At 37.5% G+C, this 24,643-nt stretch overlaps 2 protein-coding genes across 2 annotated transcripts; both read right to left on the bottom strand.

The window, feature by feature from the left end:
• Positions 1-6,566: 6,566 nt before the first annotated feature.
• On the bottom strand, positions 6,567-10,479 carry LOC105061794 (protocadherin beta-3). The gene has a single exon (XM_074360819.1). It carries the CDS (start codon positions 10,326-10,328, stop codon positions 7,914-7,916), a length of 2,415 nt encoding a protein of 804 aa, XP_074216920.1. The 5' UTR covers positions 10,329-10,479; the 3' UTR covers positions 6,567-7,913.
• A 925-nt stretch (positions 10,480-11,404) lies between these two features.
• PCDHB2 (protocadherin beta 2) lies at positions 11,405-16,087 on the bottom strand. The gene has a single exon (XM_074360818.1). It carries the CDS (start codon positions 15,899-15,901, stop codon positions 13,247-13,249), a length of 2,655 nt encoding a protein of 884 aa, XP_074216919.1. The 5' UTR covers positions 15,902-16,087; the 3' UTR covers positions 11,405-13,246.
• Positions 16,088-24,643: the final 8,556 nt, after the last annotated feature.

The raw sequence follows: 24,643 nt of genomic DNA, 5'->3' as shown, positions 1-24,643 counted from the left end.
CTTCTTTCACTTCAACATTACCTTTGTAAAATTCATCTATTACATATTGTTCTAATTTATTTTATTCTAACTGCTTTATGTTATTCTAGTATATGATTATACTACCATTTACGTATTTTTTATTCTCCAGTTGATGGACATTGGGGTTTTTTAGTTTGGGGATATTTTGAGTAGTACTATTATGAACATTCTTGTATATGTCTTTTGGTGTCTATGTGTGCATTCATGTTTAATATATTCCTAGGAGTTAGACTGCTGTGTGTCAAGAAGTGCACATATATTTAGCTTTAAGAGATATTGCAAAAGAGTTCTCAAATGTGGTTTTACCAAAACCAGCCAAGAGTAAGAGTTCCAGTTGCTCCATATCCTTGTCAACATTTGATACTTTTAATTTTAACCACTCTGATGAGTGTGTGGTGATGATATATTTTAATTACTCCTGATGATTAATTAAATTGAGTACATTTCTCACATGGTTGTTTTTATTAGGGTACATTCTTGTGGAGTGCCTAAGTCTTTGTCAATTTTTCTATTTAGGGTATTTGCTTTTTTTTTTTCTTATTGATCTTTAGAAGTTCCTTGTATATTCTGGGTAGAAGTACTTTTTTCCTAAGTACATAATATAAATATTTTCTCCCATTTCATGGCTTGCACTTTAACTCTCTTATGCTATCTTTGAAGAATAAAACTTCTTAACTTTTAGTTTAATTTTTCAGTATTTTTCATTTATGGTTAGAATTTATTGTGTTCTCTTTAAATCTTTGCATATACCAAAGTCATAAAAAATACTGTCTGGTGCTTTTGAAAAATTAATTACTTTACTTTTCACATTTAGAGCTATACCCCTCCTGAAATCACTTCTTTCATATTAAAGAGGTTAAGGTCAAGTTATTTTTCATATAAATATCCAAATGGCTGCACCATCTGTTGAAAAGAAGCTCCATTCCCCATTGTTTCTAAAATGTCATTTTTTCATAAATCAGGTGACCATAGTTCTGTTCAAGACTCTTTTTTTCCCATTTTTCTCTGGTTATCCTACAGTACCATATTATCTTAATTATTATACTTCATAATAGGCTTTATTATCTGACTGGTAAGTCTTCCAAGTTTTATTATTTTTCTTTAAGATTGCTTTGGTTACTATTGTCCCTTTGTATTTCCATGTAAACTTTAGATTCAGCTTGTCATCTTTCATAAAGAAATTTGCTGAAGTTTTGTTTAGGATTTTATTGCATCTATAGATTGGGGAGAATTGACATATTCCCAACATTGAGTCTTCCAACTATTGAACATTGTATCTCCCTCTGTTTATTCAGATATTTAACTTTTCTCAATAATATTTTATATTTTTGAGTGTAGAAGTCTTATGCATATTTGTTAGATTTGTTTCTAGATATTTGATTTTTTGAAACAATTGTAAGTGATACTTGAAATTTTTAGTTTTTGGGCTTTTGTTGTTTTATAGAAATACAGTTATTTGTATGCTGACCTTATATCCAGTGGCATTACTAACTTCATTTATTAATCCTAATAGATAGTCTGTAGGTTCTTTACGACTTTCATGTAAGCAATCATGTCATTTTTTTAAAAAGATATTCTTGTTTTTTCTCTTCCAACTGTACCTTTTATTTTTTCTTTGCTATATTCCACTGGATAGAACCTACAGTAAAATACTGAAGTGAAATAGTAAAGGCAGGCATTCTTGTCTCATTTTTCATCAGTAAGGGAAAGTTTTAAATTACTTACCATTAAGGATAATGTTTACTGTAGGTTTTGGAATACATTCTGAAAGTTCCCTTCTATTTTCAGTTTGCTAACAATTTTGCCATAAATGTGTGCCGAATTTTATCAAGTGGATTTTTTTAATAACCATTGAGATAATCATATGATTTTTCTCCTTTTATCTGTTCATGTGATGAATTATATTGATTTGTTTTCAAATATTAAACTGCATTTGCATTTCTAACATAACACAATTTTCTCATAATTTATTATTCCCTTTTTATATATTTCTGAATTTTATTTGCTGATATTTTTCCATCTATGTTTATAAAAGAGATCAGTGCCTGATTTTCCTTTCCTATAATGTCCTATTCAAGTTTGGATGTCATAATCCATTGAAGTTATTCTGGTACTCAAATGATTTGGAAAAGATTTCTTGTTTTTCTGTCCTCCAAAAGAGTCTGTATAAATTAGTGTTTGTTATTCCATGATTATTTAGCATAATTCACTAGTGTGAACTGGAGTGACAAAGTTTTTAATAACAAGTTTAATTTACTTAATAGATAGGACTAATCAAATTTTCTGTTTCTTATTTCAGTTTTAGTAAATTGTGTTTTAAAAGATATTTTCCTTTTATATAAATTGTCAGATTTATCGGCTTACAGTTGTTCATAATATCCCTTTTAATTTTTTAAATGTCTGTAAGACTGGTAGTGATGTCCCTTTTTCATTCCTGATATTTGTAATTGATATTTTCTTTTTTTATAAGAACCAACACAGAGCCAACTTTAAGTTTTGTTAATCTTCTCTGTTATATATTTATCAGCTTTGTATTTATTTATGTTTATATATATAATGTTATTTTCTCCCTTCTTTATTTTGATTTGTTTTTTTTTTTTTTTTTAGTTTCTTCAGATGAAAGCTTAGATTGATTTTTAATCTTTGTTTTCTAACCTGTGCATTTAAAGTTTTAAAATTTCCCTGTAGGTTCTGTTTTGATATATCCAATCTTAATGTCAACTCAGTTCAAAGTATATGGAAATTTCCACTGGGATTTCTTCTTTGACCCATGGATTATATTATATAGTTTTGAAGCATTTGGGGATATCTTGTTAAATTTTTACTTCTGCCTTAATTTGACTGTAAATAACTATACTGAGTCTTTTCAATTCTTTAAAAGAAATTTGAGGGTTGCTTTTTGATCCAGAATATGGATAATTTTGATATATGCGATATGCATACAGAAAGAATGTATATTCTCCAATATACTATGTATGTCAACTTACTCAAATACAATTATGTTGTTCAGATTTTTAATATTCTCTCTCTGTGTGTCTTCTTATTCTATCAGGGATTGAGAGAGTTGTGTTACATATGTTACTATGACTGTGGGATATGTCTATTTCTCACTTATGTTCTTTCAATTTAACCTTATATATTTTGTAATTATTTTACACGGATATATTCATTCTTAGAACTTACACATTTCTAGTATATGTAACTCTTTATCATTATGAAGTATCACTTTTTATCTCTAGTAATGCATCTTTCCTTGAAGTCTCCTTTGTGTTATGTGAGTAGAGCTACGCTCAGTTTATTTTGGTTAATGTTTATATTATATACCTTTTTTATTTTTAAATTTTTAAACTTTCTGTGATAACACACATCTATCTGATAGCATATCGCTGAATTTTCCTTAAACCTAGTCTGACAGGTTTGGTTAATTGGATTACTGAGTCCAATTGCAAGTATTGTAATATTTGATATCTTTCCACTTATATTTACATCTATTTTTTTGTATTTGTCCCTAAAGTTTCTTTCTTCTCTTTGATTATTTAGAATCTTATTTCTAATTTTTCTCTTTCCTTCAATTAGTTTTTAAATTATTCTTCTTGTGATTATCCTAGAAATTGCAGTATGCATCTCTGACCTACAAGAGTCTAACACAAATTATTTAATTTTTCTTCTCCCATAATAATGCTTAGAACCTTAGAATTCCTTAATTCTATACCACATGCCTTTTATATTTTTGTCATGAATTAAAATTATATATATATTTATATATATATAAATAATATATAAACATATATTATTTATATATATATATAAAATCCTTTAAGAAACTATTTTTGTCTTTAATAATTGATATTCAATCAATATCAGTTTATAGTTACCCTTATTCTTGTTCATTTCTTCCTGTAAATCTGCAATTCCTTCAGGACTGTTTTTCTTCTGCCTAATGAATTCCAGTGAAAACATTTTTTTTAGTGCAAATGTGACTGTGCTTAATTCTCAGTTTTTGTTTGTTTGAAAACATCATTTTTGAAGGATATATTTTTCTGGTGATAGAATTCTAGTCTGGTAGTTATTATTTTTTCAGGAGCCTAAAAACATCATTCCTTTGTCTTTTGGTTTCTTGATTATGTTTATAAGTTAGCTCTCCATTTTATTGTTGTTCCTTTAAAAGCAATGTGTCATTTTCATGTGGTTGCTTTTAAGATTTTTCTCTTTGATTTTGGTCTTTAGTGGACTTCCTATGATATTCCTAGGTGTGCTTTGTTTTTTATTCCCTTAATTGGGTTTCAGTGAGCATCTTGAGGGGTAAAATTTTTTCACCAATTTTGGAAAATTCCTGGTCATTATTTCTTTAAACATTGTTCATTCCCCATTCCTAATCCTTCTAGGATTACAATCATATATATGTTGGAGATTTTCATTATGTTCCACATGTCACTAAATGTTCTTGTCTGTATTTTTAATTATTTTATTCCCCTATGCTTCTATTTTGATACTTAATATTGGCCTGTCTTGCATTCATTAATCCTGTAATCCTTTACAACTACTATGCCATTACACCATCTGATAGTTTTTAATTTCAGGTATTATATTCTTCAGTTCCAGATTTAATTTCCATTTTATTCCATTCTCTGGTGAAATTCTCTACTACCTATTTTCTGTATTCCTTATTTTAACATATTAATCATACTTACTTTAACATCACTGTCAGTAAATTCTAATATCTACTTTATCTGTAGGTCATCTGTATTGTCTTTTTTCTTCTAGGTTTTATTCATTTCGTGTGTGTGTGTGTGTGTGTGTGTGTGTGTGTGTGTGTGTGTACTGATTTTTTAATGAATACTGAATATTAATGTAAAAAGCTATCTAGGATCCAAATGATATTATCTTCTTCCAGAAAGAGTTCACCTTTTCCTCTGTTAACTTTGATAGAGTCACATCTAATCAAATTGCCTTAATCCAAACAGGCACTATGCTTAGTCAAAGTTCTTTGCAGTCCTGATAATAAGCACCTGCCTTTCCAGAATTTTCAGTTCAGAATTTAGTGTGTTCTCCACAGTCTTCCCCATGGCAGATCCCAAACTCTAATCTTTACGCATTATGATTACTAAAACTTCAATCTGCTCTCAGAAAATTTCCACTGAAATTTTTAGCCTTCTTCCCTGAAATGTCCCTGGATTTAACAAGTATTCTGAGGGGGAAAACTGGCCTCAAGTTTGAATCTTCCAGTTTGCCAAAGGCTATTGAAGTTACTCTGTCTCTGGCAGGAGCTTTTGTCTATTCTTAGACTTTGCAAATGTCCTCAGGGCAAACTGATCATAGGAGTCAGTTCACAGCTCCAAGGATTCTCCTTTTCAGGAATCTTAGTCTCTTCAGGTCTTTTTATATCTTCTGCTGTCTGTTGCTTCAAACTGATTATTTCTGGGTTTTAACCAGGTTTTATAGTTGTTTTCTGGTTTTAGATAATCCATCTAACCTGGAAACAGAATTCCACCAAGTATGTGCATAACTTATAACCTAAGACTATTTAAAATCTGTATTTTGTAACTTTTGACAGTAAGAAATAGGGGGTTTTAAAGTGATGTAGACTACACTGCCTTCATTAGAATTTCTGCCCCAAAACAGCATGTGTTAAACTCATATATGCTGTGCCTAAAGACAATAAAGGAACTAAAAAAAATGCACATATAACAGAAACACTTGAAAAACTATGATTGAAATGGTTATTAGTATCCATCCTCCATTCTCTATTTTTGTTTTGGAGCAATGGAACTGGCCTATTTTTCACAAGGTATTCATTTTGTGGAAGTTATTTGGATTATATTTACTACTAAATTCTAATCATTAAACTTGAAAATGTTGACCTATTCTACACCAAAGTCTAGTGGTGATCCCCAGCTGGTAAGGAGTGATCCTTGCTTTATGAATACACACAGTAACTTACAAAGTAACCCATAAATTTACTCACATCAATTCACAAAGTTGGGTTCTGAGTGTTTATTTGGCCAGTCTCGTTCGGGTGATTATACAAATTGGACTTTCCTGGCATAACAAAAATGTGAACTTAGATTTTAATAATGTTGAAATATACTAGTGAAGACTTCAATCAGATTTCTTGCCATCATACACAAAAACTATTTCATTTAAATATCTAACAGTAAATGAAGTCATTTAAAATTGACCACCGTATTTATGTCTTATAATTTGTGTTTAATTTTGTTCTAACTTCTATCACTTCCTAATTTTGACTGTTAGATTGGATGAAGGCTAAAAGCTATGTTTCAATAATAACTTAAATAGTCAGTGATTTTCTTTTATTTCATTATATCCCTAGAAAAAAATGGAATTCAGGGAAAGAGGCAAATAATTAAATTCCAGTTGGACACTTGAGATTTTTAAATAAATGCTTAGATTATAAAGCAAACTCTTTTATTACTCACATTGTGCCAGAAGTTCAGTAAGTGGTCTTATTATAGTTATATCCACAGAAATTTAGTTGGAAACCACACAGTCATCTTACTTGGCTTAATGAACACAACATAAAACAATTATAATTCAGATAAGTTTATTTCTTAATTTCTATTTCTATTCTTATTGTCTTAAAGGAAAAAAACAATACTTATCTCTTACTATTGAAAGATAAGTATAATTGAAAAAGTAAATTTATGCAAAATACCCAAAAGTTACATTGACAAAACAAGATAATTTGGGCATCAAAAATAAATCATTTTATTGATAAAAGTTGCCTGTTTGCAAAGTAACTTAAAGTGAAAATCTAATATCACTCAATAATCAGACTAAAACAGAATAACCAAAACTAAGAAGAAATTCTGACTCCTTGAACAGTGCAGAGAAGCTTCAGGAAAATCAAGAAAAACACATACATTAAACTACATTTGAACTTCTATTAATAGGGCAAAAAGGAGGACAAAAAAGTATAGGATGTGCTCTACCTCTTGAATCCTTTGAAAAGATTTAGTTTACTTAAGGTTCTAAGATTTTTTAAAAAGTATTTTACCAAGCAGTGACTTACTTTTTAGTGAAGTAATACCAAATTATATAAAAATTTTTAAAAATTATTTATAAATGATAATTATTTTTTATTTTAATATCAGTGAGTATGGAGCAGTTACAATGTGCTAGGTAAGTAGCAAACAAGATAATCTAGCATATATGGTTCTCATATTGGAAAAGTTCACAAGGTAGTGTATTAATAATTTAATAAAGTACATGTTTATGTACAGTTTGAGAGAAACTGTCATGCTAAGTTATATGCTCATGGCTATTCAGGGGGCATAGCCTAGAAAAGTAAACAAGAAAGGTCTAGGTAGCTACAAAGAATTTCAAATACTCTGGCCTTGCAAATGTAAAGCTATATGGTAAAGACAAGCACCAAAAACACATAGAAATGCAAGATTACACAAAAGCTTTAAAATGTTTCATTAAAAACACTAACTAATAAGTTGACTTAAGTACAATTTCTTCTTATACTAATTGAGTAATTTCTAGTTATGGAAAGATTAATCGCCAAGAGAAGGTCAAATATGGAGAAAATACTCAATATCCAGTGTAATTAAACATGCTAAATCCAATGAATATTAATAAAAGGAAGATTAAGCACAGAGACATATGTAAGTATGGAATAGAGACATACATATTTATGCAACAATACAATTTCTTTAAAATTTTTTTTTTAATTTGGGTTGGTAATTAGGTTTATTTATTTATTTTTGGTAGAGGTACTGGGGATGGAACCAAGGACCTCATGCATGCTAAACACACACTCTGCCACTGGGTTATACCCTCCCCCTCTACAATTTCTTAAAACAAAGGTACTGCAATGGGAGTTAGACTTGCCAAAATTAAGGAGAGGCTCACTTGACCAAATACAACACTTAACTAAATACAAAACTATTCCTGCAGTTGGAGCTTTCTTTAATTTCTCTCTCAGTGTCCTGAACTAAGAGGTTGGGGAATATTGGCTTCAGGAATTTGAACTCACCAGTTCTATGGTCTTCCGTCACGCAAACCTGGTACTGGTAGCTGTGGGACAGGGTGCCGGTGCCGCTGACGTCCACCAGGTGGCCCGGGAAGGGGCCCTCGGGCACCGAGCAGCGACCCGCCCGCGCAGCCCCGCCCCGCCCGCACAGCCGCACCGCCACGAACACCAGCACCGAGAAGAGGAAGAGCGACGACACGGACGCCAAGGCCACCACCAGGTAGACGGTGAGCGGGTCGGCCGGCGCCGCGGCCGCCGCCTCCGCTTCCGCTTCCGGGGGCGGCAGGTGGGGCTGCGAGAAGCCGTCCACCAGCAGCACGTGCAGCGTGACGCTGGCCGACAGCGGCGGCTCGCCATTGTCCTTGACCAGCACCAGCAGCCTGTGCCTGGCCGCGTCGCGCTCGCTCAGCGGCCTGGCCGTGCGCACCTCGCCGTTGTGCGCCCACACGCCGAACAGCCCGGGCTCCGTGGCCTTGAGCAGCTGGTACGACAGCCAGGCGTTCTGGCCCGCGTCGCCGTCCACCGCCACCACCTTGGTCACCAGGTAGCCCGGCTCGGCCGCCCTGGGCAGCAGCTCGGTGCAGGGCGCCGAGGTGTTCTGCAGCGGGTACAGCACGAAGGGCGCGTTGTCGTTGTCGTCCTCCACGAGCACGCGCACCAGCGCCTGGCTGCTCAGCGGCGGCGAGCCGCGGTCGGCGGCGCCCACGCGGAACTCGAAGGCGCGCAGGGCCTCGTAGTCCAGGGACCGCAGGGCGAACAGGTGGCCGTTGTCGGCGTTGATGGACACGAGGGAGGCCAGGGGCACGTGCGGGTCGGCGGGCGGCAGCAGCGAGTAGGTGACCTGGGCGTTGGCGCCGGCGTCTGTGTCTGTGGCGCTGACGGTGCCGATGTGCAGGGCGGGGCTGTTGTTCTCGCGGACCCGCAGGGTGTAGGAGGCCTGGGTGAAGGCGGGGGCGTTGTCGTTGACGTCGGACACTAGTACCGTTATGTTGTGCTGGGTTTTCAGTCTGGGTGTCCCCATATCTGTGACCGTGATTGTGATGTTGTACTGGGCTCGGCTCTCTCTGTCTAGAGCTCCTTCTAACACTAGGGTGTAAAAATTCTCTACAGATGGTTTCAGGACAAAGGGGAGATCGTTCTCGATGGAACATATCATTCTCCCATTGTCTCCGGAGTCTAGATCAGAAACACTGAAAATGGCCACCACAGTCTCTGGCGAGTTCTCTGGGATAGGGCTGGTAATTGAGGACAAGCTCAGTTCTGGTGGGTTGTCGTTCACATCAACCACCTGAACTATCACTGTTGATTTTCCTGAAAGGCCTCCACCATCCTTGGCTTCAACATCAACTTCATAAGTATTAATCGCCTCGAAATTCAAGCATTTGGTTAGCTGGATATCTCCAGTAATTGAATTTAGTTGAAAAGTTTTTCGAATTTCTTCAGAAGCATGAAAAAATGCATATGATAGTGTCCCAAAATTTCCTGTATCTAAATCAGAAGCCGAAACAGTGACAATAACGGAGTTAAGGGGGCTGTTCTCTAGAATTTGGACCTCATATAGCGACTGTGTAAATTCTGGGGCGTTGTCGTTTATGTCTAAGACCAAGATGTGGATCTGGACGGTCCCAGATCTGGGTGGAGTCCCGCCATCCAGCGCAGTGAGCGTTAAAGTGAGCTCTGGCTGCTCTTCACGATCCAGCACTTTGTCCAGCACTAGTTCTGGGTACTTCCTTTTGTCCCTGCGACTGCGTGTGAGAACGTGGAAATGGGAATTAGGAGTAATCGTGTAGTTTTGGAGGCTGTTTTTTCCCACATCCAAGTCCTCCGCATTTTCCAAAGGAATTATTGTTCCTGGTGGAGTGTTTTCTAGGATTTTTAGCTGCATTTCATTTTCAGAGAATACAGGAGAGTGGTCATTTATGTCTATGACCTGGAGTTCATTTGTAATAAACAGCAAGGGGTTTTGCAATAATATCTGAAAATGCAGTACACATGGCTCTGTGGGGCCGCATAGCTCCTCCCGGTCCAATGTCTCCAGCAGGAGCAAATCCCCGGTCTGATGGTTGAGCTGAAAATGCTGTTTGTTCCCTTTAGACACAATTTGGGCCCCCCTTGCGGCCAGTTCCCCTGCACTCAGCCCCAGATCTTTTGCTAGACTGGCTATTAAAAAGCCCCTCTCTTTTTCCTCAGCCACAGAGTAGCGTCTCGACTGGGACCCAGCCAGAGACCCACCCAGAAAAACAAAGAGAAACAGGACTTGCCTCTTTTTAAGAAAGCGCTCTCCTCCAGCCTCCACTGCATTTTCTGCCATGTTCTTCCAAGAAATATTGCCAAACTAGCCTCCAACAGCACTGGGAAACGCAATCTTTGGCCTCCCAACCTTTAAAGAAGACCTAGCGAATAATCCTTTCCAGAGTCTCAGATTTGCTTGCTTATAAATCGGTGCCGGTTCACAATCCCTAATTTACTACATTGGATCGGTGTGTTACAGTTTACGCGGTGACTGCGGTTTAATTCTCCTTCTTAGACAACAGCGCCACCATGCGTTCACTTGCAGTTTCAAAATCTTGGAGAAGGTACTTCGGTTTTTGAGCTTTCTGTTTTGTTTTTATTTTAATCGCTTATTCCCTTTATCAAACCTAGTTGACGCTACTGTAGGAGTTTGTTGTGTTATATGGGTTAAGTAAACACAACCTAGGGAATTGCGCTCTTATCTAGAAGTGACTTCGTGGTAGAGTCCTATTTCTCGTATTTTAAGGAAGTGGACACCTGGTAGGGCTACTCACCTGCCCCCTGCATTACACAAAAAGTTAGAAAGATCTTGGTCTAAATGATGACGTTTCACCTTCCTATTTGTGTTTTTCTTAATTTTCCAAATTTTGTAAAATGTACGTGAGTTGCATTTATAGTCAGAAAAAAATGCTATGAAAAGACAGCCTTATCACATCAGGGGACATATCCAGAGACCACAAATGCCTGATTCCTTCCACATTTTTACACTTACTCAAGGAACACAGAGCTTTCTCCTCCTCTTATTTCATTAATTTTACAATTACTGGTTTCATCTGTATTAACTGCTTAATATGCATAACTATTTCATATGTGGAAATAGGTATTTATTGAGTTTGAAGCAGTTAGATGTATAGTGGTAATAAAACAAACCATATCTATATATCTTATATAATTTAACGTTTAACGGGATGAACAGACTTTAAACGGATGTTTAAACAAACTGTGGAAAGTGCTATATAGGAAATGTATACTGAGTGCACTGAGAATACAATAGGGGGACCTAACTTAATCTGGGGGAGGACTGAGAAAGTTTCCCAAGGAGGTGCCATTTAACCGGGAACATAAAGGAGGAGAAGTTGTTTGCCAGGCTAAAAAGTAGAAAAGAAACTGATATTCAAAATGCCCTGGGACAGTAGAGCATAGCTATTCTGGATAATTAAGGGAGGACAGTGCATCCAAAGCTTCGTGCCTCAAAAATGGGAAGAGAAGGCTGGAGAGGTAAGCAGGGGCCAAATAATGGGTGGCTGGATTTTATTCTAAGAATAAAAGGAAGCTATTGCAAGGTTTTAGGCAGAGAAATGAAACAACACAAATACCATGTGTTCAATATAGATTCTTCACAATTATCAGTAGTTATATGGAAGATCATCTATTAAATTTACCTGTAATATTAGTCATACTAAAACAACAAAATTACACTTCTGTATCCTCATGCTTACTTATTTAATCATAACTGCAAGCTATTGAAATAGCTGTTATCACTTTGGAGGGACAGAAATTATGTGATTTATCCAAGATCCTACAGGTAGGTAATAAGCTGGTTGATCAAAGACTTTTGATATCAATATACTTCTCTACATGACTGCTAAACTCAAAATGAGACCTTTAAATTTTACATTATAATTTTAATAGTATACCTTAGTCAAATAAACATAAAATGATATAAAAATTTAATGATAGGCTGAAGAACATAAAAAATTAAAATTTTGTTTTCATGTATGGATCAGAAATTGAACTGCAAGAAATAACTAAGAATAAAGAAAGCTGAATGAATTATTTAAGAATTCCATATAATTCATAGAAGAAATTTTAAATTATGAAATTGAAAACACAATTTCCCCATATATATTCCTTAAGCTAGTGGGCAGGAGAGGAAACTCATAAAGCAGGAAGAGAAAAAGGAAAAATATGTTGAAAGAAGGAGACACCAGGCACTAATAACTGTGTAATATCTGAATAACAGTGAAGTTCAATTAATAACAAAAATTAAATCAGAGAGCATTTAATTCCAGCAAAATTTTGCCTTGGAGCATTTTAATGTATTTAAATATCAGCATGTCACAAGTGAAAAAAAATTTCTTTCAATCATTCAAAAATTTTATTAAGAACCTATGGTTTTCCAGTCATTGTGCTAATCATGCAATTAATGGAGAACTATTGAGAAACAAAAGCACCTAAAGAGAAAAAAAAAGCACTGAAAAGTCTAGGACACTGAAAGGGGAAAATTGGAAGAGGTCAGTGCCCCCTCCCAAAAAACAGAATGAACACACCAAGATAAATATTTTCCCATGGGCTTATTTTCCAACTGAGTCATAAGTGCTCCAGATATTTTTGAAAAATGGAATGGCAAACTACATTTGAAGTTTCTAAAATCTGGTCAAAGACACATAGTCCCTCAAATCTTTTGGATTTTAATGAAGTATTCAAAGTTAATAGATGAATCATAATTTTTATATATGAACATTTTAAGGAAATACGTATTTAGATAAGTGTGAGAGGGTGTTTTGTTATTCATGAACATACCTGTATTAGTGATTTTAGCTAATGTGAGTTCACAGGGTAAAAAAACTAGCCTAAGAGAATATACAAACAAATATTCTGCGTAGGAAAAAGAATAACCCTATGTAGTTATAGCAAACCTTTAAAAATGTAAGGACTGCAAAAATTACCTAGGGACTGTGAAAGATGAATTTTGAGAAAAGATGCTCTAACTTAAAGACTATGGAAAATACAAAATTTACTTTCTTTCACACTTGAATCAAGTTACTGTGATACTAATCAACAGTAAGAATATAAAGAAAATTTGCATTCATTTTGCCACAGAGCAACACAGTTAGAAATACCAGTAACATGCACTGAATTGGAATAAGATAGTTCCATTTCTTACAATAAAAAGAAACTCCAGGGGGCAAGGCAGTAAAAAGGACTTTCCACAAATTAACTGAGACTAAGCACAGTAGAGACCCTTATGAATACTTGACTGAATTCAAAGCTATTCCTGAAACTGGGGTTGGCTTCACTACCCCTCTCTCCACCCTGGGCAAGGAAGTTGGGGATAATTGGCTTGAGGAACTTCAAAGTCCCTAAGCCTCCGGTCAGACACACCTCGTACTGGTAGCTGTGGGACAGGGTCCCGGTGCCGCTGACGTCCACCAGGTGGCCCGGGAAGGGGCCCTCGGGCACCGAGCAGCGACCCGCCCGCGCAGCCCCGCCCCGCCCGCACAGCCGCACCGCCACGAACACCAGCACCGAGAAGAGGAAGAGCGACGACACGGACGCCAAGGCCACCACCAGGTAGACGGTGAGCGGGTCGGCCGGCGCCGCGGCCGCCGCCTCCGCTTCCGCTTCCGGGGGCGGCAGGTGGGGCTGCGAGAAGCCGTCCACCAGCAGCACGTGCAGCGTGACGCTGGCCGACAGCGGCGGCTCGCCATTGTCCTTGACCAGCACCAGCAGCCTGTGCCTGGCCGCGTCGCGCTCGCTCAGCGGCCTGGCCGTGCGCACCTCGCCGTTGTGCGCCCACACGCCGAACAGCCCGGGCTCCGTGGCCTTGAGCAGCTGGTACGACAGCCAGGCGTTCTGGCCCGCGTCGCCGTCCACCGCCACCACCTTGGTCACCAGGTAGCCCGGCTCGGCCGCCCTGGGCAGCAGCTCGGTGCAGGGCGCCGAGGTGTTCTGCAGCGGGTACAGCACGAAGGGCGCGTTGTCGTTGTCGTCCTCCACGAGCACGCGCACCAGCGCCTGGCTGCTCAGCGGCGGCGAGCCGCGGTCGGCGGCGCCCACGCGGAACTCGAAGGCGCGCAGGGCCTCGTAGTCCAGGGACCGCAGGGCGAACAGGTGGCCGTTGTCGGCGTTGATGGACACGAGGGAGGCCAGGGGCACGTGCGGGTCGGCGGGCGGCAGCAGCGAGTAGGTGACCTGGGCGTTGGCGCCGGCGTCTGTGTCTGTGGCGCTGACGGTGCCGATGTGCAGGGCGGGGCTGTTGTTCTCGCGGACCCGCAGGGTGTAGGAGGCCTGGGTGAAGGCGGGGGCGTTGTCGTTGACGTCGGACACCAGCACTGTTATGTTGTGCTGGGTTTTCAGCCTGGGAGTCCCCATGTCTGTGACGGTGATGGTGATGTTGTACTCAGCTTTTTCCTCTCTGTCTAGTGCTTTTTCTGAAACTAGAGTGTAAAAGTTCTTGAAGGTCGGTTTCAGAAAAAAAGGGAGGTCATCTTGAATAGAGCAAACGATCCTTCCATTTTCACCAGCATCTTGGTCTCGGACACTAAAAAGAGCCACAAGGGTCTCTGAGGTCAGCCTCGGCGTTCCCGTATCTGTGGCCGTGATGGTGATGTTATATTCGGATCTTGTCTCTCGGTCTAGGGCTCTGTTTGTTACTAGCGTGTAAAAATTCTCAACAGAAGGTTTAAGAATGAAAGGAAGATCATCCTGGATGGAGCAAACCATCCTTCCATTGTCTCCTGAATCAGGATCTGAAACACTGAATACAGCGGTTATGGTCTCCTGCAAGTTTTCTGGGATCTCATTGATAAGTGTTGACATAGTCAGTTCCGGAGGGTTATCATTTAAATCCATCACTTGGACAAATACCACACAACTTTCAGAAAGGCCCCCACCATCTGTCGCCTGGATATTTAATGTATAATTCTGAATAGATTCAAAATCTAATTCCTGTGTTAAAAGGAGTTCTCCCGATTTTTCATTTATTCGAAATGTTTTGCGAATATCTTCAGATGCTTGGGAAAATACATAAGATATTTCTCCATAGGCTCCAGTATCTAAATCTCTGGCAGTGACGATGGCGACCTGGGAACCAATGGGGCTATTTTCTTGGACTTGCACCTCATAGAGCAGCTTTGCAAACTCGGGGGCATTATCATTGATGTCCAAGACTTCAATGCGGACAAGGGTGGTCCCAGACCGGGGTGGAGTCCCCCCATCCAGTGCTGTGAGGATTAATCTTATCTCAGGCTGTTCCTCTCTATCCAGTGCTTTGTTCAGCACCAGCTGTGGTAATACTGTGCCGCTGGGACTCTCTTGTAATTTAAGATGGAAGTGGGAATTAGGGCTGACTGTATAACTTTGGAGACTGTTGCTTCCTACGTCTAAGTCCTGGGCACGTTCTATTAGAAAAGTAGTTTCGGGAGTAATACTTTCTGAAATTTTCAAAACTATTTCTTTGTCTATGAAAACTGGGGAATGATCATTTATGTCTCTAATCCGTAGCTCAGCCTGGAAAAACTGTAAGGGATTTTCCAGTAACATTTGGAAAGGCAGTACACAGGGCTCGATAGGGCCGCAGAGCTCCTCTCGGTCCAGTTTTTCGTTTAACAACAAATCCCCTGTCTGCCTATCAAAATGCAAACGCATTTTTTTCCCTTTGGAAATGACCCGGGGCGCCCGCGCAGCTAGATCGTCTATCTCCAGTCCCAGGTCTTTCAACAGATTGGCCACAAAGGAGCCACTCTCCGTTTCCTCGGCCACTGAATAGTGCCTAGGCTCAGAACCAGCCTGAGTTATGCCCAGGAAAACAAAGAATATCAAGACTTGCCTTTGTTTCAGAAAGCGTTCCTTTCTCTCTCCGACCTCCATCGCTTTCTGGTCTCCAGGAAACCTGACTCAGCTCGGGCTCACGTTGTCGTTGATCTACCTCCCAGTATCACGCAGTTACTGGGATAAGTGGAGATGCCTAGGGCCTTGATTTCCCCGAGCGACCGCCTTAGAAAGCCCCCTTCCTGCTTGCTCCTTTAAGCAAGCATCTGGCTGAAGGAGCGCAGGCTGGTAGCTTTCTTCCTTCTACTTCTAATGATGCAGCGCCACCCCGCGTCCTTTCTGGGTGTTTATTTTCTCCAAAACATTAAGGAAATCCCACTCCTTTATTTCAGACTGATGGCAGTCTAAACGGAATATTTTCAAATAGGGTCTCCCAATGTACTGAAGTAACAGTAATTCCATAATATTATCTAAAATCCAGTCCCTATGAAATTTTATTAATTACACTTCCATTATCTTCCCTGATTTTCTTCAATTTAAACAAGAATCCATATTTACTCTTGAGTTCCTTTTACAAATGCACTTATTTTCTTAACCAATTGTTATAAGCAGTGTCTTAGAAAATTTGTTTTTTAACCAAGTTTCATGATTCTGTTGGGTGTTACCTCTCTTTGTTCTAAAATAATCCCCTGTATTTTACTGATACTGAATTTTTTGAAATGTCCAGACCAGTTTTCTTGTAAGTAAGATCAACATACCTAAGGCATCAGTACACCATTGTTTAGAGCAATAAAACAACAACCATAATATTCAGAAAGGGGATGTTTTCCTCTACTTTTTACCCAGAGCTCAAAAGCATGAATGCCAAGGGTGATAGCTGTCTCCACATACTGCCTTGTTGTCAGCTTCAAAGAACCTAATTTCACTGGAGATAAAAGTGATGTGATGGAGATGTATTTCTCATCTCTCTGTCCTGCATTAGGTTGGCGGAATACAGAATTTTCTTTTTACATTCAGTGGAAAGAAAATTCTGGAAGGAAGGGCCAAGGCATTTTCTTTTTACTCCGCAGTGCTGAGATAATCCTTAAAGAGGTGAAGTCTGTTTCTGGAAGTACTGTAGGATGAGCAGATAAGTGTCAGCATGACCAGCTTTATGGAATTGTCATCCAATGGTATTGTCACAGCCAACATCTTCCACGTAAAGAAAAATATTTCTGAAACTGTTTCTGCTGTAAATTGCCTTGCCACATAGCCATGAAATTGCCTGGTAATTTTCTTGCAGTGGATGTTTATAATGCAAAGATATGTGTGATACTTAAAATGTTTGGTGGGTACTCTCCAGAGGCTAGAGAATTCAATGAGCCTGGAGAATTTGGTGAGCCTTTCCTTAATTTTCTGAGACTAAATCTTTAGCAGACTTTGACAGTGAGGTTGCTGAAAAGAACGCATCTCAAAGGTTGTCACTGATTGTCACAATTTGGACCTTAAGAGGTTCCAAACTACGTTGATACCTACCATTCCTTTCTGTGAAATTAAACTTACCTTGGGTTGTTCTTCATCCAGTGATTTTTTCCCCCTCACAAATGAACAAATTACTTACCCCACTATTGCATCAAACATTACTGTGAAAATGGAAATTGAACTCCCAGTATGGTTTCCAGTGATGGAAAACACCCAAATCTCATGCATGTTCCCGTGCACATTCCAGAACATTTAGAAGAATTTTTCAAAGGGGGAACATCTCAGATTCATAGATTTTTCTCAGAAAACAAAAAAGAAATTTATGGGTAACACTTGGAAATGCATAATTTCTATAGCTCCGACTTCCTATTTGGGAGCAAAGGCTCTTCTGTGAGTGGATCTAAAATATTCCCTGATCTCTTAATAAGAACCTTTGCTCACGAATCTTTGGTCTCTTTGGAAACAACCTTACTCGGACTTGTCCTCCCGCTGCTAAGGACACACACCCCTTACCACTGCCAGCGCCAAATCTCCAGAAACTGGCTATAAGAAGCAGTTTCCTTTTCCTGGGCTGCCTGCACTACGCCCGGAAGGAAAAGGAAAACTCACCAGTTGCCTTTTTCTGCCAGATTTTCTCTCGGTTTCCGACATAGCCTCCTTGCGTTGTCTTTAATAAAAGAAGCCTTCCGAAGTCTTCCAAGAGGGATAACATCAGTTTATGTCTAGACCCCACTCGTTTGAAAAAAGGTCTAACATCTGAATTCAGTGCCGCCGTTTTCCAAGCCGTGTGCATCCCCAGTACCTTTCAGATTTTGTCTTTTCTAAAATGGAGTCAGTCTGCAGCAAATGCAGGGCCCCTCCTACTTTTTAGCCTGTAGCGCCGTCAAGTGTCTGAACTGAAACCCTGGTATGTACAGCGCTTTCCCTCAGGAACTGTCAAAATCTGTTTCAGTCATGTCATCTAGTGGCACAATTCTTACGTCCTGATACTTCAGATTACTTCTCTGACTTTTGGTTTAGCTAGTTACAGCTGTTAGTAAGTATCTGGCTTTATTATCAGTCATCTGTACAATTTCTTTTGAGAGTGACTTGAACTTGATTTCTTCCATTTCACACAGGCCAGTCATTTCACCGTACATCTATTGAATTTTTGTAATTCATCAGCAGGTGTTTATTACACACAGATTAATTTCGGGCATTGTGAAAGGCATTAGGGATATAAAATTGAATAAAACCTAGTATCTGCACCCCAAGATGTCACAGACTAGAAGGATGACACAAGTAAAGCGACAGTTACTGTAGTGAGTGGTAAGTGCTCAGACAGAGATTTGCACAGGCACATGCAGTGCTCAAACAGATATTTAAGTAAGAAAAGAAATGGGGTTATCAGGAAAGTTTCCCAGAGGAGGAAGCTTGAGCTAAGTTGAATTTTATGGTGCCAGCTTAAACACAAATCCATTGAAGCTATTTTCTACTACAGATAAAGTATTTCTGATTTTACAGGAAATAAGATTTTCTCAAATGATGGGAAGCTCTTGTGGGATGCAGTATTTTACTAAGTCATTCAACAGCACAGACCATTCTATGAAGTATTGGAGGGTGACAACTAACTAAAAGACTAGGGCTGGGCCCTTTTTTTCTATTTGAATTTGGCTCATCTATCTAATACTCAATTTAAAGAGAGTCCTGTAGCTTGAGTATGAGCATGTGTGAATGGTTTGTTCTGTTAACAGTATTTTAGGAGATATTTTTGAATGGTGATTAAGAGCATAGATTTTTATGTCAGGAAGATTCGTATTTCAGTCCAGGCTTTGTTACATCATATATCTTAAGTTAGGAAAACTATTTCCTCCTCCAGACTTCAGTTTTAAGTTTCCTCATCTGAAAAAAAAAAAAGAATATACCGATGATACCTACTTCAAATTAAGTGAAACAATGCTTATGAAATGTTCAGCCTAGTGCTTAGGACATCATAGTGTTTTATGAATGGTATTTTAAGTAGTGATACAGTGAAAACAAGAACTTATCTACACAGTCCTTTTTACTCCTACAAACAAATGTAAGTCTAAATGACTCCTAAAAGGGAACCCTTGTACATTGTTGGTGAGAATGTAAATTGGTGCAACCAGTATGGAAGACAGTATACAGGTTTCTCAAAAAATTAAAAATAGAACTATCATATGATCCAGCAATTACATGTCTGGATATATACCCGAAGGAAATGAAACTACTATCTCAAAGAGATATTTGTACCCCCATGTTCATTATAGCATTATTCACAATAGCTAAGATGTGGAAAAAAACCTAAGTTTCCATTAGCATATGAATGGATGAAGAAAATGTAATATCTGTCTCATAACACTCTCTCTCTCTCTCTCTCTCTCTCTCTCTCTCTCTCTCATATATATGGGATTAGCAGATACACACTACTGTATATAAAATGATATGGAATATCAGGAAAACAATGTGTTAACTAATCTTATTGTGGTAAACATTTTGCACCTGAAAGGGGAGCAACAGAGTAGTGACCCAAGCAAGGTGGTTTCCAAAGAAATCAAAGAATATCTTAGATCCAACCACAGAAGAGCCTTTGCTCCCAAATAGGAAGCCAGATGCATAGAAGCTTGACATTTCCAAGTATTACTTGTAGACTTTTTTGTTTTCTGAGAAAAATCTGTGTATCTGAGATTTTCCGCCTTTGAAAATTTCTTCTTAAAATTCCAGAATGTACATGGGGATGTGCATAAGATTTGGCTAAATTTTCCATCACTGGATACTACACAGTCAGTTCAATTTCCACTTTGTTGTTGTTGTTGCTATGGTGACATTAAAGCTCTACTCTCATAATAACTTTTTTTAAAAAACAAGTATAGTTAATTTACAGTATTGTGTTTCAGGTGTGCAGCAAAGTGATTCAGAAATATATATAGACATATATATGTACATACATAATATTTTTCAGATTCATTTCTATTATAGGTTTTTACAAGATATTGAATATAGCTCACTGTGCCATACAGTAAATCTTTATATATGGTAGTATGTATCTGTTACTCTTAATCCCTACCCCCTTCTCCTTTAGTAACCATAAGTTTGTTTTCTATGTCTGTGAGTCTGTTTCTGATTTGTAAGTTTATTTGGATTTTTTTTAGATTCCACATATACGTGATATATAATACTTGTCTTTCTCTGTCTGACTTACTCATTTAGTATGATAACCTCCAGGTCCATCCATGTTGCTGCAAATAGCAATATGTCATTTTTTATAGCTGAGTAGTATTCCACTGTGTGTGTGTGTGTGTGAGTATTTTCTTGTCTGGTTGCTGTGGCTCACAGCAGTTTTTAAGTGTATCACATGGTATTGTTAACTACAGTCACCATCTTCTTTATCCAGTCATCTGATGGACAGTTAGTTTGTTTCCATGTCTTGGCTATTGTAAATACTGCTGGCTATGCTGCTATTGGAGCACCTGGTATCTTTTCAAATTATTAGAGTTTTCATCTTTTCCAGATATATGCCCAGGAATGAGTCTGCTGGATCATATGGTAGCTCTATTTTTAGTTTCTGAAGGAACCTCCAAAATGTTTTCCATAATGGCTGCACCAATTTACATTCCCACCAACAGTGTACAAGGGTTTCCTTTTTTCTATACCTTGTCCAATATTTATTATTTTTTTGATAATGGCCAGTCTGACTGGTCAGAGGTGATACTTCATTTTAGTTTTCATTTGCATTTCTCTGCTAATTAGCGATGTTGAGCATCTTTTCATGTGCCTAATGGCCATCTGTGTATCTTCTTTGAAGAAATGTCTGTTTAGATCTTCTGCCCATTTTTTGATTGGGTTGTTTGTTTTTTTGATATTGAATTGCCTGGTCTGTTTGTATATTTTGGAAATAAAGCCCTTGTCAGTCACATTGTTTGCATATATTTTCTTTCATTCTGTAGGTTGTCTTTTTGTTTTGTTTATGGTTTCCTTTGCTGTGCAAAAGCTTATAAATTTGATTAGGTCCCATTTGTTTACATTTGCTTTTATTTCTTTTGCCTTGAGAGACTGAGCTAAGAAAATATTACTGTGATTTATGTTAGAAAATGTTTTGCCTATGTTTTCTTTTAGGAGGTTTATAGTGTCTTTTTTTTTTTTATATCTTTAAGCCATTTTGAGTGTATTTTTGTGTATGGTGTGAGGGAGAGTTCTAACTTCATTGATTTACATGTGGCTGTCCAGCCTTCCCAACACCATTTGCTGAAGAGACTGTGTTTTCTACATTGTATATTCTTGCCTCCTTAGCCAAAGATTAATTGACCACAGGTGTGTGGGTTTATTTCTGGGCTCTCTGTTCTGTTGATCTATATGTCTATTCTTGTGCCAATACGGTGCTCTTTAGATTATTGCAGCTTTGTAGTATTGTCTGAAGTCTGGAAGGGTTATGACTCCTTGTTCTTTTTCGTCAGTATTGCTTTGGCAATTCTGGGTCTTTTGTGGTTCCATATAAATTTTAGGATTATTTGTTCTAGTTCTGTGAAAAACGTCATGGGTTATTTGATCGCATTAAATTGGCAGATTGCTTTGGGTAGTATGGCCATTTTAACTATTAATTTTTTCAATCCAAGAGCATGGGATATCTTTCCATTGCTTTCTTGAATCTTGATGAATTCATTTATCAGTTCTGATGGTTTTTGTGTGTAGTCTTTAGGGTTTTCTATATAGCGTATCATGTAATCTGCATATAATGACAATTTTACTTCTTCCCTTCTGATTTGGATATCTTTTATTTCTTTTTCTTGTCTGGTTGCTGTGGCTCACAGCAGTTTTTAAGTATATAACATGGTATTGTTAGCTACAGTCACCATGCTGTACATCAGATCCCCAGAACTTATTTTCTTATAAGTCAAAAGTTTCTACCCTTTGATTAACATCTCATTTCCTCTCTCTGTTTCTATGAGTTTGATGTTTTTAGATTCCACATATATATATACCATAGATACTCAATATTTATTAAATATGCATATAGTAAAGTATATATTCTAGATACTAGTTCTTTGTCAGATATGTGGTTTATAGATCCTTTCTTCCACTCTGTAGCTTGTCTTTCTCATCCTCTTAACAGAGTCTTCTGCAAATCAAAAAATTTTAATGGTATGTTTAATCAGTTTTCCCTTTTTTGGATATTGCTTTTGCTGTCAAGGTCAATAACCCTTTGACAGTTTTTCTAGAAGTGTGATTATTTTGCATTTTAAATTTAAGCCCATTATCTATTTCATTTTTGGATAAGGTGTGAGACATAGTTTGAGGGTCAGATTTTTGCCTATGGATATCCAGTTGCTCTAGTACTAGTTGTTTAAAGGACATCTTTCATCTATTGAATTGCTTTTGCGCCTTTGTCAAAAAATTGGTTAGGTGTATTTCTGAGTCTATTTATGGGTTCTCTATTCTGTTCCAATGACCTATGTGTTTATCCCTCCACCAATATCACACATTCTTGATAATTGTAACTATATAGCAAGTCTTGAAATGAGCAGACTAATGCCTTTTCTTTTATTCTTTTAAAAAATTATTTTACCAATCTAGTTCCTTTGTATTTCCGTATAAAATTTGTTACTGAAGCATAGTTGATGTATAATATTATATAAGTTTCAGGTGTACAACATAATGTTTCACAATTTTTAAAGGCTATAATCCATTTATAGGTATTATAAAAATTTTGGTTATATTCCCTGTTGTATACAATATATCCATGTAGCTTACTTATTTTGTACATAGTATCCATATACATTTTAGATAAATCTTGTCTATATCTGCAAAAATTTTTGTTAGGATTTTAATAGAAATAACCTGTATATCAACTTGGAGAGAATAGACATCCTGAGTTTTCCAGTACGTGAATACAGCATGTCTCTCCATTTATTTAGATCTTCTTTGATTTCTCTATCAGTATTGTGTATTTTTCAGCATACAAGTCCTGTCCATGTTTTATTATATTTACACTTAAGTATTTCATTTTCTTTTGAGTGACTGTAAATGGTATTACCTTTTTTATTGAAGTATAGTCATGTCCATGTGTTAATTACTAATATATAGAAATACAATTACTTTTAAACTTATGTATTTATTTTACTAAATTGAATACTTCAACTTTTAAGTATTGAAGTATAGTTTATGTACAATATTAGATGTTACAGGTATACAATATAGTAATTCACAATTTTTAAAGGTTATATACTCCATTTATAGTTATTATAAAATATTGACTATATTCCCCATGTTCTACAATACATCTTTGTAGCTTATTTTATACCTGATAGTTTGTACCTCTTAATCCTCCACCTCCATCTTGCCCCTCCCCCTTCCCTCTCCCCACTGGTAACCACTAGTTCCTCTCTACATCTGTGAGTCTGTTTCTTTTCTGTTATATTCACTAATTTGTTATATTTTTTAAGATTCGACATGTAAGTGATATCTTACAGTATTCATCTTTCTCTGTCTTCACTTAGCATGATGCCTTCCAAGTCCATCCATGCTGTATACCAGAAACTAATACAATACTTCAAATCAACTGTATTTCAATTGAAAAGCAAGCAAACAAAAAACCAACCCATTTAAAATATGAGCAGAAGACCCAAATAGACATTTTCCCAAAAGAGGAAATGCAGATGGCCAACAGGAACATGAAAAGTTGCTCAACATCACTAATGTCAGGGAAATGCAAAATCAAAATCCCAATGAGATATCATCTCACACTTGTCAGAATAGCCATCATCAAAAAGAACACAAATAACAAATGTTGGCAAGGATGTGGAGAAAAGGGAACCCTTGTATGCTGTTAGTGGGAATGTAAATTGATGCAGCCACTATGGAAAACAATATGGAGGTTTCTCAAAAACCTAAAAATAGAACCACCATATGCCCCAGCAGTTCCACTCCTGGACATATATCCGAGAAGAACAAAAACATTAATTCAAAAAGATACATATACCCCACTATTAACAGCAGCATTATTTATAATTGCCAAGATATGGAAGCATCCTATGTGCACATCAATAGATGAATGGATAAAGATGTGGCATATATATGTGATCAAATACAACTCACCTATAAAAAAAGAAGGATATTTTACCATTTGAGGCCCTTCATTCACTTTTTTTTTGAATTAAGGTAGATTTATTTAGAGAGATACATCCTGCATAGAGTATAAGGCAAGAGAAAGGCAAGGAGAGAGGTGTGGGAATTGGGTGCTCAGGTTAAAGTAAAAGTAGGTACACATTCCATAGACAGAATGCAGATCATCTCCAAAGCGGAGAGAGAGCACAAAGGGCCTTCATTCACTTTTTTTTCACTTCAAAAACCATAATTTTATAACTGGCACAAACATTTCCATTG

This window comes from Camelus bactrianus, chromosome 3 (genome assembly GCF_048773025.1).
Source record: "Camelus bactrianus isolate YW-2024 breed Bactrian camel chromosome 3, ASM4877302v1, whole genome shotgun sequence".
NCBI lineage: Eukaryota > Metazoa > Chordata > Mammalia > Artiodactyla > Camelidae > Camelus > Camelus bactrianus.
The sequence above is the reverse complement of the archived record's forward strand: the minus strand, read 5'-3'. Positions and strand labels throughout refer to the sequence as shown.